Raw genomic sequence first — 23,187 nt, 5'->3', positions numbered from 1 at the left:
ACAATTAATTAACTCGGGAGATGGTCACCTTCTGCACAAGGTTTTTAATTACTGTGGATGGGGTTCCCATCCACGCTATTAAAACAATACAATAATAAAACAAACCCTCGGCTACGTCGTCATATTTAAATACAATAAATAAATACAAAAACAATACCGACGGTGCTTCGCCATCATATAAATACAATATTGTTATGATTTATTAATCATAATACAAAACAAATACAAAATAACACAGGGGCGGAGGGGGGGACCCCGTTCTAAAAATAAATTAACAAAACACTGTACAGGGCTCCTTGCCCTGTTACAGAGTACAAAGACCTAGCATTCTGCAAACTACCCACAACTGCGTCTGATAGCCCTAGGGCTAACCAGTGGTCCCTTTCAGGGGCCAGACCCAAAGAGTGCCTCTTGCCTGACTGAGGGGATCCATGCGCAGTGGGATCTCCCTGGGCTGGCCGTGTAACAGCTGGCACAGGGTTGAGAACCAGATTCTCCTGGGCCACCTGGGAGCCACAAGGAGAACATGCCTCCTCTAACCGGACCTTTTCGAGAAAGGCCGGGAGCAGCGGTATAGGCGGGAAAACGTACAAAAACGCTTTGGGCCATTCGTGCGCTAGGGCGTCTACACCGAGTGGACCGCCTAAGCGGTGGATGGAGTACCAGAGGGGGAAATGCGTCATCTCTGCCGAGGCGAAGAGATCGACCTGCGCTTTCCTGAACCATTCCCAAATGCGCTCCACTACCTGAGGGTGGAGTCGCCAGTCCGATGGATGCGGACCCTCCCTGGAAAGGAGGTTCACTGCACAGTTCACCACTCTGGGAATGTGTGTCGCCCGCAGGTACAGCAAGTTCCTTTGAGCCCATGTCAGTAGCTTGAAGGCCATGTGATGCAACCCCGGGGACCGTAGGCCACCCTGGTGGTTGACATATGCCACCACTGTCGTGTTGTCCTTCCGGATCAACATGTGTACCCTTCAGCACCGGGAGGAAGTGGTGGAGAACGAGGGAGACCGTTTTCAACTCCAGAATGTTTATATGCTCGGATGTCCAGTGGTCCGGCCAGGATCTGCGTACTCAAGTTGGAGGCATCTGTCGTCACCACTTGGTGGTTTAACACTACTCCCATCCACACACCATCGCGCAGGTAAGAGGTCATCCCCCATCAGCTTAGGCCTGTCTGTCGCGTTTGGTGTTGAGGTGGAACGCATTGAGCCACACTTGTAGGAGGGTGACCTGCGATCCCTGTTGAAACAGGGAGAGGCAACCCTGGATAACTGCAACTCTGTCGTCTGACAGATATGCACGCATCGTACTGGAGTCCAGCCAGAGCCCCAAGTACGTCATGCACTGAACCGGTGTAAGCTGACTCTTTGCATCGTTCATGGTGAGGCCCTTGCCAGATGCTCTGTCACGACCGCCGTGTGGGTCACTGCTCCCTCTCATGACTGGCAACAGATCAACCAGTCATCTAGATAGTTTATTACTCTGATCCCCTGCAGCCGCAGGGGAGCCACAATAGCGTCCACACACTTTGAGAACGTACAAGGAGCTAGGGAGAGGATGAATGGCAGCAAAGCAAACTCGTAAACGCTTCCCTTAAAAGAGAAGCATAGATACTTCCTGTGCTCTGGATGAATGGGAACGTGAAAGTACGCGTCCCGTAAGTCCATGGTGGTGAACCAGTCACCCGGCGGGACGGACTGGAGAATGTGACGGTGAGTCAGTATCTGGAACCTTTCTTTTAAGAACCCGTTGAGGAGCCTCAGGTCTAGGAAGGAGTGAAAGCCGTCATCTTTTTTGGGTACCAGAAAATACCTCGAGTAGTACCCCTCTCCGTGGGAGGTGGGGTCTACGAGACGAATAGCTCGCTTGCACAGCAAGGCAGCCACTTCCTTCTGAAGTACCGAGGTCTGGAGAGGGTCTGTCACGAAAGTATTCATGATACCTCGAAAGGGAGGAGGTCCCAAGCGTAACCGTTTTGCACAGTGCAGAGGTGCAAGTGCGCCAGTACTGCAGCTGTTGTGCCGAAAAGGTGGTCTGAGACCGCCAGCCTTCAAGGGCCCTGCTCGGGCTGCGGAGGGGCAGTTCGGGGTGGCTGTCTAGGGCGCTGGCCCTGGAAATGTCTCCTGTGTTCCCTTTGCCTGCCGAGTGGACCCGGTTGTTTGCTGCTGGTGTGCCCTGTATTATTATTATTATTATTATTTATTTCTTAGCAGACGCCCTTATCCAGGGCGACTTACAATCGCAAGCAAATACAAATACATTCAAGTGTTACAATACAAGTCATACAATAAGAGCAAGAAATACAATAATTTTTTTTTTCAAGTGTGACAAACCACAGTTCAATAATACAGCAGATAATAGTGAAAGTTACATCAGGATATGATTAAATAGTGATAGTTACATCAGGATATGATTAAGTACAAAATACTACAGGTTAAACACTTGGCAGATTACAATATTCTGAAGTACAGGATTAAATGTAGTAAAATAGGGGGCAGATAAGAGCAAAATAAAGCATATTTAAATAAAGGGTGATAGTGTCCCAGGATACAACAGAGGAGTTCTACAGGTGCTGTTTGAAGAGGTGAGTCTTAAGGAGGCGCCGGAATGTGGTCAGGGACTGGGCAGTCCTGACATCTGTAGCCGATGCCTTAGGTCACACACACCTGGTCAGCGCATAGCGTGCACCAGGGGGACACAAGGGCCAAAGCCGCGGATGGCGGTTGAAGCACACAGCAAAAAACTACGGTAGAATAGTATAGATAGGGGAGAGCACACTGTTTGTTTACATGGCCAGACTCACCGAGGTGGGCGGGCCTATACAGCCTGCAAGGTCTACTCGACAGCAGGGCAAGTCCTAGCCCCACAGAGGAGAGCACGGCGGGAAGAGTCACTCGACAGTGGGGATACGGCAAGGCCTAGCCCTGTGGAGAAACTGTGTACTCTCAAGAAAGAAATAGACAACCACTCGCAGGTGACTGAACAGACAGTCGCTCACAGACAGACAGATAACAAAGAGTGGCCTACCACGCAAGCGAGGGGGCCACTGAGAGACAGAAAGGCGAAAATCGCTGTCTTTTCAAAGTCGTTGATTCCAGGAAAGCGGCGAGCCAGCTTTCAGTACAAATGCAAGGGAAATACATTGTCTCAATTTGAAGGAAAAAGAGAAATGGCTTCCTCAGGATGACAGTTTTAATCCCTCGGTGGGCGGGACCGAGTGCGTCATCCCAGGAATGGGCTATCGGCAGCTCTGATATAGAGAGCTCAGTGATACCTACCCAATGGGCAGGCATATCCCATACATAATGTTCGTTGGTGGTAGTCTTCGAATTGAAAGAGAACTGCCAATCTGGCAGCACTGACTAGGGGAGTAGCCTATAAAAGTCGCAATCGAGACGCACGCATTACCTATTAAATGTTACCTCAAACTCAATGAACAAATGAAACGGGAATTTGTATAATTTTTGTTTAAGAAATCTGTATTTTGTTGGCATTCTGGTACTATTGTGTAGGGTGCCAATACTTTTGTTTGAGACTGTATGCCTTCACTTTTTGCACTTAGTTGTATTTCAACTTGAATAAATGTTGTTCTGTTATAGTAAATATTCACAAAACGTGAATGACTTTTTAGTTACATTTATTCAACATAATTCACCAAGCTTAAAAAAATAACCCCCTAAGAGTGTAACTTAGTAAGTGTAATTTTAGTAAATGCACTTTTCCTTATTCAGTATTAGTTTATGCTTTTAATTTATATTTCAATTCTAAATGTTTTTTTTGTGAACAAAAAAGTATACCCGTGGCCATAATGTAAGGGGAATGTCAGCTCTGATGGAATAGTTTATAAACAGGAAGTAAAATGGATATGTTAAAAAGATATGCACCATTCATATGCTCAGAGATTGAAATATGTGGCAGTGAAGCAGTCAAGTTTACTGGAAAACAATGGTTATGAAACTTAAACGAGAGTCATAGAAAACAGCTAAACATAGAGCCAGTACCTCAAAGACTGTCTGCATCATTGATATAGGAAAATAGAAAATGAGATGATTACCAGTATGTTGTTCCCCCATGGCTTGCTCACTGTTAGGGGTTAGCTGCTTGCAAACATGTTCTAGGTTGATGCTGTCCAGTAATAAAGGATAGGGAGACGGAAGAAGGGATCAGCCCGTTTATTAAACACTCTTGAGACACTTTACAAATTGACATGTTTTTTTTGCCCCATACACAAAGACAAGGAGGCCTTTTCATTTACAGAAATCATAAGACGTTCTATTAGGGGGAAGAAAAACATACAGTTTCTACTGGAACATACCAGTTAATATGATTGACACACGTCAACATGATTGACAAGAACAACTAAAGTGTGAAACATCGTTCTGTCCTGTCAGGGAACAGGGTAGAATTTGTTGGGATTGCAAGTGCTGCAACTCCATATACTGCCCCTATACAGAGGCAGGGACACAACAAAATACTCAGCTATCTCCTGCAGTGACATGCTTATCCCAGGCAGTAAACTACTGATTTGCAGGGATTCTGCCAGTGTGAAAGTGATGAACCAAACAACCCTCAGGCAGGGTAGTGGGTCATTATGGGTGATACTGGGGCAGAATATCCTGTATTCGATTTCTAACCAGGGGGGTTCCTAGGAGTCTTACACTTGTTATTTGAGAAGCAGTTTTTCCAGCATTGGCCGCTTTGTGTTATAGGTGTTTTTGCTTGAGACAATTGCTTTTAGCAGTATAAGCCAAATGGAAATCCAGAACAGGAGCCTTGCTTGCCGAACAGGAAGGAAGCCCCCACCAAATGTACTAATGTTAAAGAAGCTCAAAGCACAAGCTGCTTAGCTTACTCTTATAACGCATCGATCAAGAAAACATGGAAACCCCAGCTGCAGCCTCACAGTAACCCAGGACAGGGTTAGCTACTTGCTCTCAGAAATCTTTTGTTGGAAATCAGTATAACCTCAACAGTGGCTTGTGAGATAATTAAACATGAGCCAACTTTCAGGCAACATTTTCTGGCAAATGTTGAAGCAACATGTAATAGCTGATATGTTCAAGTTATTTAAGATTGTGTTGCCTGAACTTTTCAAACAGGGGGATGCTTGAAAATGTCACCTACAACTAATCACTTCAAAGGCTGTCTGAAAGTTTCATGGCTTAGCCTCTAGTAATGCCAGTGGTAAAATTCAGTTTAAAAACTTTTGAATCTCAAAAGACCTATTTTTGTTCCTGTGCCCATTCAAGGTCAGGGTCAGGATCAATTTGGTCTGTTTTGAGTATAACTCTGTCTGTTTCCAGATGCTTCCATTTAGAAGGCTGGCTGGCAGACATACAGTAAAATTTGGAGAGTGTTCAGCCAGAAACTCCACCTGGAACAGAAACCTGGGGAGAAGGGATCAACAAAAGCCATATAACAGACAGTATTATTGCTAATTCAAACATTTATAAATTAATAAAAGCATTCCCTTTTTTTCTTACAACCTTTTAGTTATTTTTTTATTTTAAATATATAAAAATATTTCTAGCAACATTCATTTTCTTTGTCTTTTTTTGTATACATTATATACAGATTGCACAAACACACCATGTGATGCCAGCATGATTGGATACAATGAGACAGAGTTGCATAGATTCCAGGAGATGCAGATCTGAGCAGCAATCCTCTTTCCTAACAAACTGGAATTGAAAGAATGTGCAGATTAAAAAGAAAACAAACAAATTAAACAGTTACAGCTATAACAATAATCACAATTAAAAACTGATAGGCTGTCCTGCCTCCTAGTGAACCCAATTTGACTAACAGAATTCTCCATTGCTGTTGCCTCCAGATTTTTGTGGAGTATAGCCTACAGCCCATGTACCACTGTGGTAAACTTGCTTAAAACACCGATTGCATGCACCCGGAGAACTTCAACGGCAGAGAAAACAACCAAAATCTGATACCCCTATGATGCAGTGAAATCTATGGCACAATGAAATCTACACAGTATGGAGACAGTGAGAACAATAGAAGAGCAGTGAGATTTCTTTACAAGCTAAAATCTGTCTGAGATAAAATGTCATCAAAAAGTGAGGCTACAACGAGCCAGAACACACTTTACCTCAGAATTTATGATTGCGCATTTAACGTTATACATGAACTGCTTACGGCATTGTAATATCTGAAACCTGAGAAGAAACGGTTATCTCATGGCTAACTGTTTATGCCCGGTTCGGTTTTTGATCTACTCTTTCAGCTGTTTGACGTCCAGTCCAGTCATACCAATGTATTATACAATTAGACACATTGTACAAAGAATAAAATAATGTATTAACAGACATTAAACCTTTTTTATTTATTATTATTTTCCCGGTACCACCATCATCTCCGCCATTGATTGTAAATGGAAAATCATGAGCAAGATCACGTCTGATTAGAACTGCAGTTTATGGTTTTTAAAATTGCAATTATTTAATCTACATGTTGGTGTCAAAGATACTGAGATGTTTGGTAGCTTTTTAAAATATATTCTAATAAAAAATGTCACCTAGATTTACATGTATGTCAGCAAAAACTAAAGCTAGAACTCAGGCCTAATTTGCACTTCTAGGTTTTTTTTTTTTTTTAAAACAAAGGGGCAGGGTACACAGGCTGAGTGTTTTCATATGCCTGCTACCAGCATCTTTCATCAACCAGCCTAAAAAGAATACAGCCCTAGACATCTAGAGATGCAGTTATCCCTACTGAGGGCAATCAGGAAAGTCTTGTCACAACTAACAATGCACCCAGCTTAGTGCTGCTTAGTGCTGAGATTGCCGATGCTTTTTCATGTATATGTGTGTGTGTGTGTGTGTCTATATATACAGTACTGTGCAAAGGTTTTAGGCAGGTGTGAAAAAATGCTGTAAAGTAAGAATGCTTTCAAAAATAGACATGTTAATAGATTATATTTATAAATTAACTAAATGCAAAGTGAGTGAACAGAAGAAAAATCTAAATCAAATCCATATTTGGTGTGACCACCCTTTGCCTTCAAAACAGCATCAATTCTTCTAGGTACACTTGCACAAAGTCAGGGATTTTGTAGTTATATAGTCAGGTGTATGATTAAACAATTATACCAAACAGGTGCTAATGATCATCAATTCAATATGTAGGTTGAAACACAATCATTAACTGAAACAGAAACAGCTGTGTAGGAGGAATAAAACTAGGTGAGGAACAGCCAAACTCAGCTAACAAGGTGAAGTTGCTGAAGACAGTTTACTGTCAAAAGTCATACACCATGGCAAGACTGAGCACAGCAACAAGACACAAGGTAGTTATACTGCATCAGCAAGGTCTCGCCCAGGCAGAAATTTCAAGGCAGACAGGGGTTTCCAGATGTGCTGTCCAAGCTCTTTTGAAAAAGCACAAAGAAACGGGCAGCGTTGAGGACCGTAGACGCAGTGGTCGGCCAAGGAAACTTACTGCAGCAGATGAAAGACACATCATGCTTACTTCCCTTCGCAATCGGAAGATGTCCAGCAGTGCCATCAGCTCAGAATTGGCAGAAAACAGTGGGACCCTGGTACACCCATCTACTGTCCGGAGAAGTCTGGTCAGAAGTGGCCTTCATGGAAGACTTGCGGCCAAAAAGCCATACCTCCGACGTGGAAACAAGGCCAAGCGACTCAACTATGCACGAAAACACAGGAACTGGGGTGCAGAAAAATGGCAGCAGGTGCTCTGGACTGATGAGTCAAAATTTGAAATATTTGGCTGTAGCAGAAGGCAGTTTGTTCACCGAAGGGCTGGAGAGCGGTACACGAATGAGTGTCTGCAGGCAACAGTGAAGCATGGTGGAGGTTCCTTGCAAGTTTGGGGCTGCATTTCTGCAAATAGAGTTGGGGATTTGGTCAGAATTAATGGTCTCCTCAATGCTGAGAAGTACAGGCAGATACTTATCCATCATGCTATACCATCAGGGAGGCATCTGATTGGCCCCAAATTTATTCTGCAGCATGACAACGACCCCAAACATACAGCGAAAGTCATTAAGAACTATCTTCAGCGTAAAGAAGAACAAGGAGTCCTGGAAGTGATGGTATGGCCCCCACAGAGCCCTGATCTCAACATCATCGAGTCTGTCTGGGATTACATGAAGAGAGAGAAGCAACTGAGGCTGCCTAAATCCACAGAAGAACTGTGGTTTGGGACCAAGATGTTTGGGACAACCTACCTGCCGAGTTCCTTCAAAAACTGTGTGCAAGTGTACCTAGAAGAATTGATGCTGTTTTGAAGGCAAAGGGTGGTCACACCAAATATTGATTTGATGTAGATTTTTCTTCTGTTCACTCACTTTGCATTTTGTTAATTGATACATATAAACTATTAACATGTCTATTTTTGAAAGCATTCTTACTTTACAGCATTTTTTCACACCTGCCTAAAACTTTTGCACAGTACTGTATATATATATATATATATATATATATATATATATATATATATATATATATATATATATATATATAATCATAACCATTGCATCCCTACTCTTGAAATGTTACTGGGTGCATTAAGTAAGTGAGCTGCTCAGTGAAAGAATCCACTTAACGGCATGCTCAGTGAACGATCCCTCTGAGCAGCTCAGAGCGGATTTCATCAGGGATCAGAGTTAGTGGAAAAATGCTCGCTCTGATCCGCTCACTTACTTAACTTAACATGTACACTTACAACTCCCCAATACTGAGCCACTTACTCTCCAGTACAAAATGTAATAATGCATTATGGAGGTACCTGTATGACTGCTGTAAGCCTGTGTGACTGGAGAAAATAAAATGAGGGTGCAAGTCTCATAGTATCTTGGTACAAATCCATGTTCAACTGAAACTGCGCTGTATTTATGTGATACATAATTTTACAATGGGTTCCGGAAAAGATCAGACCAGCAGTATAGACAGCTTGTGTGACATCAGAATTCGCTTTGGCAGATATTGGGGATTTTATGAGTGCACAAAAAAGTGGACAACATTGAGACAGACAGCATATATTTCAGTAGACAGAGTATCAGACATGTACCAACTTAACAATTATAACTCTCAAACAAAGACATTTAATACAGGGTTAAAAACTGAAATAGCACTAATGACTCCCTTAAAAACTGAGACTTCAGTCTAAAATTAATTTAGAGTTTCATTCACGATGGATTGAAGCTGCACATTGTGAATGCAAATGGCCTGTATGATCTTTTTGTTTGTATCTTAATTCTTATGTTCTTAACCATTTAATCTGAGCATTTCCACTATCATGTCATGGGATAAACGCCACCATTACTCCAATCAGTGAGGGCAAAATTCAGGACTACCAAACCAGCCCTGGTAATTTATAACTACCACCAAGTTTATCTTCACCAAGATAAACACATAACTCACCCACACCTTCCTGCTGGAATTTCACTTCTCATGTGAAGTGGGGGCTTTGACGACATGCTCTCATTATAGTCTGCTATTGTGATTGACTTGAAAAATGCTTCCCCTTGCGTTGTAAGGCAGACACAGTCTTTAAGACTGACAGGCAGACAGACGGTGATTAGCTGAGATCCAGTTGATTGAGGTGATACGATGTACTGTGTACAGCAGGAAGACTACATGGCTCTTGTGTAGCGTGAGAGTCCCTCACTACTGATATATTTAAAAAAGTTTATAAAAAAACAAAGGACTGTCACCCAAGAGTCCTCCTTGAGGAGTGGAACGGCAGAGATGGGAAAGTCAAGGCACACATTTCAGTAACGCCCTCCCTTTGGCAGTACAATGACCCATATTAGAATGTTCACACCTCCCCACCTTTTTATTACCTGTGTCTCCCCTACATCTCCCACTTACATCACTGAAAAATAATCCTACAGCTGCAGATTCACAAAATAAGGGGTGGGAATACATTAGAATATCTAGTCTGAACATTCCTCTGCTTCCCTGAATCACATCATTCTTCCCCATAGTTCTTGCTCCTCTGAGAGGGCACAGAGTTGATTTCCTGGATCCTCATGCTCAACCCCATAATCACCAGTGTCCTGGTGTTCTAGCATCACTCCTCTGTGTCTTGGCAGCGAGGGAAGGGTGGAGTGACAGCGTGTTCCTGTGCAAGCGCAGCCAGCTCCTTCAAGAACTCTGAGAAAATGATGCTGCAGTAGACTGCATTCTTTACTCGCAGTGCCTCGTTCTGGCGTTCCACTGTCCCAACTGCTGAGCCCCTGAACAGTGCGCTGTGCAGCACCTGCCCTCCGTCTCTCACATGAGCAAATGCCATTTGAGCTGCCTGTCGTGCCCGCGTCGGACTGTTGGTATGACGCAGGATCAACTCGCCCAGGGAGGGCTTCCGACTTTTTACTGTAGAAGAACAAACAAGAGATCAAGTGATCAGTATCCTCAGTAAATCTAGACTTATTGGAGATCATCTTTCTTGCTAGAGGAATACCTCTTATTGTAATGTCAGTTATCAGAACATTTATCTTGTATTTAACAAAATTACTACACATCTGTTAAAGCCAAAAACTAACAAGAAACGTAAACAAAAGCAAAGCATCCCCCATGTCAAAATAAAGTTATTCACTCATAGTGCTACCTCGAAGAGCATACAGTGGCTCTCAAAAGTATTCACTCCCCTTGGACTTTTCCACATTTCATTGGGTTACAACATGGAATCAAAATGGATTTAATTAGGAGTTTTTTGCCTCTGATCAACACAAAAAAGTCCATAATGTTAAAGTGAAAAATAAAATCTACAAATTGTTCTAAATTAATTACAAATACAAAACAGAAAATAATTGATTGCATAACTATTCACCCCCTTGAGTCAATATTTGGTATAGGCACCTTTGGCAGCAATTACAGCCATGAGTCTATTTGGATAAGTCTCTACCAGCTTTGCACATCTAGACACTGCAATTTTTGCCCATTCTTCATTGCAAAATTGCTCAAGCTCTGTCAAGTTGGATGGGGACCTTTGGTGAACAGCAATTTTCAACTCTTTCCACATATTCACAATTGGATTGAGGTCCGGGCTTTGACTGGGCCACTCCAGGACATTGACCTTTTTGTTTTTAAGCCACTCCAGTGTGGCTTTGGCTGTATGTTTGGGGTCATTGTCCTGCTGGAAGATGAATCTTCTCCCAAGTCCCAGGTCTCTTGCAGACTTTAGCAGGTTTTCCTCCAGGATTTCTCTGTACTTTGCTGCATCCATTTTGCCCTCTATCTTCATGAGCTTTCCAGGCCCTGACGCAGAGAAGCATCCCCATAGTATGATGCTGCCACCACCATGCTTCACAGTAGGGATGGTGTTCTCAGGATGATGTGCGGTGTTAGGCTTGCGCCAAACATAGCGCTTAGCGTTGAGGCCAAAAAGGTCTATTTTGGTCTCATCAGACCATAGAATCTTCTTCCACTTGGTCTCAAAGTCTCCCACATGCCTTCTGGCAAACTCTAGCCGAGATTTGATGTGAGTTTTTTTCAACAATGGCTTTCTTTTTGCCACTCTCCCATAAAGGCCAGTTTTGTGAAGCACCCGGGCTATTGTTGCCGTATGCACAGTGTCTCCCAGCTCAGCCGTGGAAGACTGTAACTCCTTTAGAGTTGCCATAGGCCTCTTGGTGAACTCCCTGACTAGTGCCCTTCTCGCCCAGATACTCAGTTTTTGAGGACGGCCTGTTCTAGACAGATTCACAGTTGTGCCATATTCTCTCCATTTCTTAATAATGGACTTTACTGTGCTCCGGGGGATATTCAATGCCTTGGAAATGTTCTTATATCCTACCCTTGACTGGTGCTTTTGAAGAACCTTATTCCAGATTTTGCTTTGAATATTCCTTTGTCTTCATGATGTAGTTTTTGTTAGGAAATGTACTACCCGTGGGACCTCCCAGAGACAGGTGTATTTAACCTGAAATCATGTGAAACACCTCAATTGCACACAGGTGGACTCCATTCAACTAATTATGTGACTTCTAAAGACAATTGGTTGCACCAGAGCTTATTTAGGTGTGTCATAGCAAAGGGGGTGAATACTTATGCAATCAATTATTTTCAGTTTTATATTGGTAATTAATTTAGAACAATTTGTAGATTTTATTTTTCACTTTGACATTATGGACTTTTTTGTGTTGATCAGAGGCAAAAACTCCTAATTAAATCCATTTTGATTCCATGTTGTAACACAATAAAATGTGGAAAAGTCCAAGGGGGGGGGGGGGGTTGAATACTTTTGAGAGCCACTGTATGCTAGTAAGTTAAGATCACCAGAAAGGTATGCACACACACTCTTACCTAGTGTATCTGACCTCCTTAAGTTTGGCACAGTGATGGGCGAGTCTGCCCAGTCCAGCTTCCCTCGCGCCACCAGGTACTTTCTGGCCTTGCGCAGCATCACTGGAAAATCCGCCTGAGTAGCAGCAAAGGCTTCGATCCTATTCTTCACTGAGCCCAGGACCTACACAAGAGAGATAGCGAGAGAGAGAGGGTAAATGAGAGTGGGAGGGATACTTGGTAGCTTGGTATCTACCAAGTCTATGGTTAATTGCAAAGCATATGACACTGTTTATTTTGATTTCCAGAAAGCTTTTGACAAAGTCCCGCATAAAAGATTAATTCTCAAACTGAACGCAGTAGGGATTCAAGGAAATGCATGCACATGGATTAGGGAGTGGTTAACATCTAGAAAACAGAATGTACTGATTAGAGGAGAAACCTCAAAATGGAGCGAGGTAACCAGTGGTGTACCACAGGGATCAGTATTAGGTCCTCTGCTATTCCTAATCTACATTAATGATTTAGATTCTAGTATAGTAAGCAAACTTATTAAATGTGCAGATGACACAAAAATAGGAGGAGTGGCAAACACTGTTGCAGCAGCAATGGTCATTCAAAATGATCTAGACAGCATTCAGAACTGGGCAGACACATGGCAAATAACATTTAATAGAGAAAAGTGTAAGGTACTGCATGCAGGCAATAAAAATGTGTATTATAAATATCATATGGGAGATACTGAAATTGAAGAAGGAATCTATGAAAAAGACCTAGGAGTTTATGTTGACTCAGAAATGTCTTAATCTAGACAATGTGGGGAAGCTATAAAAAAGGCCAACAAGATGCTTGAATATATTGTGAAAAGTGTTGAATTTAAATCAAGGGAAGTAATGTTAAAACGTAACAATGCATTAGTATGACCTCATCTAGAATACCGTGTTCAGTTCTGGTCACCTCGTTACAAAAAGGATATTGCTGCTCTAGAAAGAGTGCAAAGAACAGCAACCAGAATTATTAACCATGTATTATTGTTAGTATGATGTATCTGTTGTGTTTCAATAAGATGAAGTAGACTAGTGTTTTGATGTGTGTCTCACGTTTTTAATATCACTTGCACACACACACTCACATATTCACAAACGGCAATGCATCAAAAAAACATAACAAGCCTTTTACGACACAGGCGCATAACACGGTAGCGTAACCAAGCTACAAGAAAGCCAGCTAGTAACGTACATCTACAGCTGTAACAGTATCACTCAGGTCAAACTAACATCAGGATTTGAGACATTTAAACATAACTAAAACATATATTTATATCACATATGATATTCACTTGCAAAACATAAATAAATAAAAAATCTGTCCAGGCATTTAAACATAAATAAAACATATCTTTATATATTTATGATATTCACTTGCAAAACATAAATAAAAAAATCTGTCCAGACATTTAAACATAAATAAAAATAGCTGTCCTACCTAGGCTTATTTGCTGCTACTTGACACCTGGCACCATTTCTTTGTGGCAAGTTGGTCAATCTTGGGGGCAAAATCCTGCGCTGAGGCAACTCTTACAATGGATTGAAGATGTTTGTCCATCAGAAGTGTTCTGTGAGGGGATTTGTTTTTCTTCATCAGGGAGAACAGCTGTTCGCATAGGTATGTGCTTCCAAACATGGAGAGGACATGGGCAGCCTGAAGGCGGAGCTGTGCTAGCGTGTCTGGGACGAAAGTGTAAAACTGGGCAGCGCCGACTGAGTCGAACTTGGCCTTGAGTGCACTGTTGCATTGTAGCTCGATTAATTCCATTTGGATTTCCACTGGGGCGCTGTCCACATCCACTGCAAAGGGATTGGAGAAGAGCTCAAAAGTGAACTGCTGCATCTTGAAGTCAGCAAATCTTCTTTCGAACTCAGTGCGCAGTAGGCTCAGTTTGCGCAGTAGGCTCAGCACTTGGTAAAGTTGAGATGGTAAGCGAGTTACATGTCACTGTCTGACATGTCGGGAAGTGAGCAACGTTTCTCTGTTGCATGTGATTTTCCCACAAACACAGTTTCATTTGGAAGGCTTTCACGGCGTCATACATGTCAGTAATAACATGTTTGCGACCCTGCAGTTTCACATTCAGTGAGCCAAGATGGTCCGTTATGTCACATAAGAAAGCAAGGTCACACAGCCAGCTCTCAGCCCGAAGCTCCTTGATTTCTTTCCCCTTCATTTCCATGAAAAGGGCGATTTCCTCACGCAACTCAAAAAATCTCTTGAGCACTTTACTCCGACTTAGCCAACGCACCTCTGTGTGGTATGGCACATCATCACATTCGGCATTCAGCTCGTCAAGAAGTGACCGAAACTGGCAGTGGTTCAATCCCTTGGCCCTGATGAAATTCACTGTTTTCGTAACAACGCTCATTATTTGTTCCATCTTCAGTACTTTGCCACAAAGCGCCTCTTGGTGTATGATAATGTGGTATGTTGTTAGCTGGCCCGGGCAATTTCCCCCCTGCATCTTCTCTTGCACCTGCGCTACCAGCCCATTCTTTTCACCACACATAGCTGGAGCCCCATCTGTTGTCAGTCCCACCAATTTCTCCCATGGCAACTTCATCTCATCTACACACCTTTTGACCTGTTGAAAAATGTCCTTCCCTGTGGTAGTGCCATGCATCGCTATGACACCCAAAAGCTCTTCAGTGACGGATAGGTCGGGATTCACCTCACGGATGAAAATTGACAACTGAGCTGTGTCCGTAGCGTCTGTGCTCTCGTCAGCAGCCAGTGAGTATGCAATTAAGTCTTTTGCTTTTTCACTGAGCTGATCTTGCAGATTGGTAGCTAACTCATCCACTCTCTCGGCTATGGTATTTCGAGAGAGACTAACGTTTGCAAATGCTTGCCTTTTGTCTGGACACACTACCTCGCTAACTTTAAGCATGCACCGCTTTATGAAATCACCCTCGGAGAAGGGCTTGCCTGATTTAGCTATTTCCTCTGCTACAAAGAAACTTGCCTTTACAGCCGCATCACTCTGTAATTTTGCCATGGTGAACACATTCTGTTGGAGCTCAAGGCTTTTCTTTAGCTTTTCTGCCACCTTCTGTAGCCTTTGCTCTCTATCCAAGTCTCCATATTTGTCTTTGTTTGGTCTCGTAGTGGCGTCGTAAGTTAAATTCTTTCATTACTGATACACTCTCTTTGCAAATTAGACAAACAGGTTTTTCCCTGTGCTTCACGAACATGTATTCGATCTCCCACCTGTCCTTGAACGTTCTGCCCTCTCTATCCACTTTCCTTTAATCCATTTTTGATAGCTGGCTAGCTTGCTAGCTATTGTTGAGTGATTGTGTTGTGACAGGTTTTAAGTGAAGTGTATGAGTGACACAGCGCACTGTAACGGAATGCTCAGTGTAGGCCTGTGAACTGTGCATATATGCCGAGGTTCGAGCCAGAGCGTGCAGTGCATGTTTGGACTTGTAGTGAATAGAGAGCCGAAGTATTATGTCACTTCATTTCCCACGGGTTCCAAAAGTGAAATTTTCGTATTGATTTCTCCATAGGCTTTTTTTAAACCCGCGATTATTAAAATATATATTAAAAATACAGTTATGTGTCACAATCGTTCAGAAATTGTAGTGGAAACTGGATTAATTTCACACCAAATACGTTGTCTTCACTTAAAGAACTCTATTTCTCAACCTAAAACGAGCTGAAGTTCCTGAGGAGTGACGGAGCTCCGTGAGGACGAGGCCAGTTTACTCGCAGCGGGGGTGATTGTGTTGAGCAGAGTTTGCGTGTGAGACTAAATTTATGAAGTGTTGGTGAATTAAAACCGTAATAAAAATGATCTAGTCCACTAGCAAGGTTGATCCAAGGTAAACGTATTGCTAACTAACTAGTTATTTAACTATGAAGCTAGCAAGCTAATACCCCACTCAAAATGTTGGAACACTCCAAACACTGAGTTAGCGGTTTTCTGCAGGGATAATGTAGTTCGTTTGTGGAATATAACATACACAGAGTTGTACCTTTATCAATTATTCGATAATTTGCGAGATGTTTCGGCCTATTACATAGCTTATGATGTAACTAACAACAAAAGGTAAACGTTACACCGTTTCAAGGTTTCAGTTATCAGTAATCGCTGATATTGCGAACCTCTATGGAGAAATACATGGGTAAAATTCTCTTCTGGAACCAGCGATGACGAAAGCACTTCGGCTTTCTATAGCGGACTGGTCGCGGGCCAAAATGAATTGACTGATAGAAATAGTCTCGCGGGCCGGATTTAGATGCATTGCGGGCCCCTTGAGTTTGACATATGTGTCGTATGCAGACAGGCTCAAGAACTGAATTTATTCAGTCTTGAACAAAGAAGACTACGCAACGATCTGATTCAAGATTCAAAATTCTAAAAGGTATAGACAATGTCGACCCAGGGGACTTTTTCGACCTGAAAAAAGAAACAAAGACCAGGGGTCACAAATGGAGATTAAATAAAGGGGCATTCAGAACAGAAAATAGGAGGCACTTTTTTACACAGAGAATTGTGAGGGTCTGGAACCAACTCCTCAGTAATGTTGTTGAAGCTGACACCCTGGAATCCTTCAAGAAGCTGCTTGATGAGATTTTTGGATCAATAAGCTACTAACAACCAAACGAGCAAGATGAGCCGAATGGCCCCCTCTTGTTTGTAAACTTTCTTATGTTCTTCTTATAAGGGACTGACAGGTAAATAAAAGATGGAGGTGTGGATGAAGATCTGCTGTAGAGAAGAAACATTGATCATGACCAGCAGTGTGAAGCTAGCAACACTAAGCAACAATAAGCCCACAGCATATGACTACTTCCGGTGTTCAAAATAGCACAGACTCTGGCAAAGTATCATATTTTATGCATGTTTGTCCTACAATTTTGCATTTTAACTCACTTTACCAATTTCTCATGTATATTATTGTAGAAACTACATGTTTCTTTAAAAGATATTGTAGGTTTCAGTCATACACTATAAGGACACATATGCAGCAGTTTAATATACAAGATAAAGATTGGGCCTCAATGCAAGTGGGTGAAATGCAATGTATAGACATAGGAGGAATAGAAAATAATGTTATTTATATCAGATTTACGTCATTGTAAGAGCAACACCACTTTTTATGAGCGGCAACTGTCTAAATCAGCATTTTTCGCCAATTCTCAGTTAATGGGCACAGTCAAACCCCATTCCTGAGAAAACTACGGCTTGTGCCTCAATGAAAGGGGGTGAAATGCAATCATTTAAACGATTACGAAATGGAACAAAGCAATATTCATCTCACACTATGAAATTGTCTCCAGAGTTGAAAAAAGCAAACATATTGCCATTGCAAAGCCACCTTTTAAGAGTAGTTTAGATTGTGCGAATATATATACTTTTTTTTTTTTTTTTAACCTATCAGCAACATTTCTGTCAAGTGATTTACTTCACACTCATATATTGCATGTATTTCACTGCAAGTAATGTGAAGGTGAACCTATTTCACATGTCACACATAAAACAATAATAATAATTGGTTTGGCAAACATAAACCAAAAAGTAGTTCAAGATTTATAAAAAGCATAGAATGCTTGCATTGTGGAAATTCCATTGCTAATAACAAACTGTAGCGCACCTCTACGTATTGCAGAATATAAAATGTCTTCTGTTTAAATGAAACATATACATTTTAATTTATATTTAAGAGGAATGGAAACCAATAATGGTACCGCAGCAATGCCCAAAATATTGTTTACACTTTTGAAATGATTCAGATCTTTTTTGTAAAGACAGTAACAGCATATGACTTGGTTTAATTTGATAAAATACAAGAATATTGCATAACTCAGCGAAACCACTCTTGTAAAACTGATTGTGAGCAAGTTGCTGCCTATAAAGATATAGTTATATTGTGCTTTCTGATATAAAAAGTCTGACTTTTAATTTGACTTATGATGACATCAGATTAATTACTGGTACTAGTAATTGGTTAAATGACAAAATAATATATGCTTATTTAAAACGTTTAAATAGTAAAGTCACTCAGAAAAAGACATTATTAATTCCCTCAGCTTTCATAAGTTAAAGCCTAAATAATCTTTATTGTGAGGAATCTGAACTGTTACCCATGCCTCCAAAAGTTGAAAGAAATTATTATTATTATTATTATTATTATTATTATTATTATTATTATTATTATTATTATTAATTTCTTAGCAGACGCCCTTGTCCAGGGCGACTTACAATCGTAAGCAAATACATTTCAAGTGTTACAATACTAAGACATACAATAAGAGCAAGAAATACAATAACTTTTGTTCAAGCAAAGTACAAGTGTGACAAACCACAATTCAATAATACAGCAGATAATAGTGATAGTTACATCAGGATATGATTAAATAGTGATAGTTACATCAGGATGTGATTAAATACAAAGTACTACAGGTTAAACTGGTTTTAAATTGGTTTTAATAATTCTTAATTCCTTTGAGAATAGTCACTCATCACATTGGATGTTGATTTTAATCAATATGGTTAGGAAAGACAAGACAAAAAATAAAGCTAAACGTTAGTGTTATGGATTCCCTAAATAATACTTTGCTCTCTACAAAGGTATCTTACTTAGCAATATGTATCTCTAAAAGGACAAATAGTTGCCAGAGAATTCAGTGTAGAGTTTGCACACCAGTATGTTACATTTCCAATGCAAACTGATGGCAGCAGCCCTGGTCATGGAGAGCTACTAGGTCTTCTGGTTTTCATTTCAGCCGAGCTCTCAGTTACTTAACTGAACCAATTATTGGCTTACTTAGTCAAGATGAACATGTGTTCTAGATCTTTAGCCATTGATGACGTAAAAACACCTATAAAACCTGCAGGATTGGGGCTCTGGAACCAACTCTCCAGTAAAGTTGTTGAAGCTGACACCCTGGGATCCTTCAAAAAGCTGCTTGATGAGATACTGGGATCAATAAGCTACTAACAACCAAACGAGCAAGATGGGCTGAATGGCCTCCTCTCGTTTGTAAACTTTCTTATGTTCTTCTTATGTTCTTATGTTCTCTCCAGGACCAGGGTTGGAGACTCCTGTCCTAGTGCTTTGCAGCTTATTTTATTTGATTAGCTATTTATTTTAATAAAATACTAATACATTTATAAATTGCCCTGCTTTTATTCTGTAGTGGTGTCTGACATAAATAACATTATTTCTATTCCTCCTATGTCTTTCCTTTCATTGAGACACTCAGGGGTTTCACTGAGGCACTCAGGGGTTTCACTGACGCACTCAGGGGTTTCACTGACGCACTCAGGGGTTTCACTGACGCACTCAGAGGTACTTAAACACCGCCGCTATGTAACTCGCTGCTCAGATAACGCTGACAGAGACAGAGGCAGAGGATTCCAAAATACAAACATACGTTTATATTTGAACACAGAGTTGGTATCTACGGTTATCTACACCTTGCAAAAAAGTAATTAAAAATACACATTAACAAGTAGTATTTCCTGATACTGAGAATACAGAGAATTAGCAGTACAGCTATGGCATTAACAAATTTAGCTTCATAAAGTTTTAATAATATTATGTATTTGAATTACATACCATTTTGTAGTTTTCCATATACTTATCGAAAAACTGGAAAAAAAAATGACAAAAATGCGACATTTCAAAATCTAACATGAAATACTGTACTACTATTATGGCTTCCGGTAGAGTTTTGCGGTATCATTTTGTAGTTTCTTTGATTACATTATGTAAATAAAAGACCTAAATTATCCTCAAAAGAAGAAAGGAAGAGCAAATCTTAAGGATCCTGTAGAAATCAGTCAGGTTAATAGTTTTCAGGTGTTAAGTAGTGATGATAGTGACACAGAAGAAAATAACAACATGACCTATTTTGAGTAGGGAATTCCATCATTCTGTTTGCAGACACTGACTTCTGTCGAGTAGAGCGTGTAAACACAACTGTAACTCGTCTCCCTGGTTAAAGTTAAGGATATTGAAAAGAGAATTAGGAAAACTGTTCATACCAACAGAAGAGATTCTGTGATCATTGTACATGTTGGTATAAATGATAAAACAGACAGAAGTTTCAAATCTCTGACAAAAAAAAAAACTGGGAGGCAAAATCATTTTAAAAGTGAGCAGGAGAATGATGGGAAGTGTAGTTCTGAGAGGTCCATGCAGGTACATGGGAAGCCATCTTGAGGCAGGGAATGCAATTTAAAAGTGTAAAAAAGTGGTCAAAATTAAAAATATATATTTTTCTACTGAATACACACACCTTACGTACACAGTTTTAGTAACACAATAACATAAAAGGTCCTTATGTACCCTTCAAACTAGAGGTGCAAGGGTGCGTGAGAATACATACAGTTAACTGATTTGCTTAAAAATAGAAGTAAAACAATCAAATGGCTCCCATTGTTCTATGGCTGTATGCAAATCTCTAGGGCAGGCTTCGCAACCCTGGTCCTGGGGACCCCGTGTGTCTTCTCCTTAATTGAACTAATACTTAGCTTAATTAGACCTTTGTACTTGTTTTCAGCTCTTAAACAGGTACAGATTTCAAGTTAGCTATAACATTTTATAAGTAACTTGAAATCTGCAACTTTTTAGGAGCTGAGAACAATTAAAAAGGTCTGACTTGCCACTATTTGTCACACAAATCACAATATTAAACAATAAAATAATGAATATTATTCTTCATTTGTCAATATTTTCTGTCATACACAGTAGGGTCCTAGGGTTTACTTGGATTTTAATACACATGTTGAGGTTAAATTAATCACTGCGTCCAGGCTCTCTAATATACTGAGGCTATCACTGTTCACTGGTATATCTGGAAACAGCATAGGGTGGAGCACAATGAAGCTCTGAGAGAAGCCTGATGCTCTAATTTCTCAAAACTTATTAATGCAAATAGATAATCCCTGGGCCCTCTTTTCCACTATTGATAAATTAGTTAATCCATCCTCTAATGCACCCCCTCATACGAAGCCACACCAGCTAACTGTGAGACCCCTCCTCTAATGCACCCCCTTATATCGAAACAACAGCAGCTAACTGTGAGACCCGTCCTCTAATGGACCCCCTCATATCGAAGCAACACCAGCTAACTGTGAGACCCCCTCCTCTAATGCACCCCTCATATTGAAGCTGCACAAGCTAACTGTGAGACCCCTCCTCTAATGCACCCCCTCATATCGAATCCACACAAGCTAACTATGAGACCCCTCCTCTAATGCACATCCTCATATCGAAGCCACACCAGCTAACTGTGAGACCCCCTCCTCTAATGCACCCCCTCATATTAAAGCTGCACAAGCTAACTGTGAGACCCCCTCCTCTAATGCACCCCCTCATATTAAAGCTGCACAAGCTAACTGTGAGACCCCCTCCTCTAATGCACCCCCTCATATTAAAGCTGCACAAGCTAACTGTGAGACCCCCTCCTCTAATGCACCCCCTCATATTAAAGCTGCACAAGCTAACTGTGAGACCCCCTCCTCTAATGCACCCCCTCATATTAAAGCTGCACAAGCTAACTGTGAGACCCCCTCCTCTAATGCACCCCTCATATTGAAGCTGCACAAGCTAACTGTGAGACCCCCTCCTCTAATGCACCCCCTCATATCGAAGCCACACCAGCTAATTGTGAGGCATTTCTTAATTAATTTCCAAATAAAATTACTAATATTAGGGATCACATTTTTCAGGATGGTTCTGATCTTAAAGAGTAAGTAGTGGGTTTCCTAAAAATATTGTGTTATACATCCCCATGTGTTGCTACAACTATTTAAATAATGTACTTGTAATTTTTCTTTTCTTTGTTAAAATCCTGACAACTTTTTACACTTATAACTTTAAACTCTGTTTTAAAGCTCTTTTCAAAATGACTACTCTAGTGTACTGGGATTTGAGATCTGTCCTCTAAATCACTACCGAAAGAGCGATAAACAACATAACAAGTGCTCTGGCTTTTCTGTTCTGTACCACATCATGGATCGTTATTGCAGAGTTATCTGTGTGACAATGTGGGCAATAATACAATATCATCAGTGCAATAGAGCGGCCATTTAAAAAAGAGCTTTGAAACAGAGTTTAAAGTTATGTATAAAATGTTGTCAGATGTTAACAATGAAAAGAAAAATGACAGGTATATTATTTAAACAGTTGTAAAAACACGTGGGGACATATAACGCTATATTTTTCGAAACCCCGCTACTTACTCTTTAATGTGCAGATTAGACCAATGACTTCTTTCCCTTATTACATTACAATATCTGAATACATTAGTAATGCAGATTAACTCTTCCACTTGTGACATTGTTTTAGAAATTATTAACAGACCTTTGTCAACTGGAACAGTACCAACTGCTTTTAAAACTGCCATGTTGTCAAGGGGCAGTTTTAAAAGCAGGTGGTACTGTTCCAGTTGACAAAGATCTGTTAATAAACATTTATATTTTATTTTGAGGCCCAGAAGAAAAGATAACAAAAATAAAAAACAGTTCAAACGTAATCCAGCCTTATAAACTAATTTAAAAAAAACAGGAGAATGCACAGGACTGTCAAAGGCGGAACTCTCAGAGTACGCAACTACTCTGCAGACTCGACAACCAGATCCTACAACCTCTCTCCCTGAATGACCCAGCTCCAGGTATTTCTACTCCTGCCCACCCTAGCCCCTCCCCTGGATTAGTCTAACACACATTAACGATAAAACAAAAAATACATACAGTTCCACACCACTGGAATTAATACCTTAAAACCTGTGGTCTAACGTAACTAGTTAACCTTAAATACATTCCCAGTGCAACTGAATAAATTACATACAGCAACAAAACCACCTGATATTGTTTCCCCTATATACTAATATTGAGCGCGCTCTC

The 23,187-nt window shown here is 40.9% G+C and overlaps 1 protein-coding gene across 3 annotated transcripts in view; it reads right to left on the bottom strand.

Moving 5' to 3' along the window:
• Positions 1-8,520: 8,520 nt before the first annotated feature.
• The window catches only part of LOC117407410 (FHF complex subunit HOOK-interacting protein 1B-like), a 98,609-nt gene continuing 83,942 nt past the window's right edge, over positions 8,521-23,187 (bottom strand). For all 3 annotated transcript variants that reach the window (XM_034012406.3, XM_034922997.2, XM_059028756.1), the window contains 2 exons: positions 12,294-12,456; positions 8,521-10,361 (listed from right to left, as the gene is read on the bottom strand). In XM_034012406.3, coding sequence (XP_033868297.3) covers positions 10,060-10,361; positions 12,294-12,456 — 465 coding nt within the window. In that variant the 3' untranslated portion in view covers positions 8,521-10,059. The remainder of the gene's footprint in view (positions 10,362-12,293; positions 12,457-23,187) is intronic.

Source organism: Acipenser ruthenus, chromosome 8 (assembly GCF_902713425.1).
Source record: "Acipenser ruthenus chromosome 8, fAciRut3.2 maternal haplotype, whole genome shotgun sequence".
Classification (NCBI taxonomy): domain Eukaryota; kingdom Metazoa; phylum Chordata; class Actinopteri; order Acipenseriformes; family Acipenseridae; genus Acipenser; species Acipenser ruthenus.
Note: the sequence above shows the minus strand (reverse complement) of the source record. Positions and strands in the feature narration are given on the sequence as shown.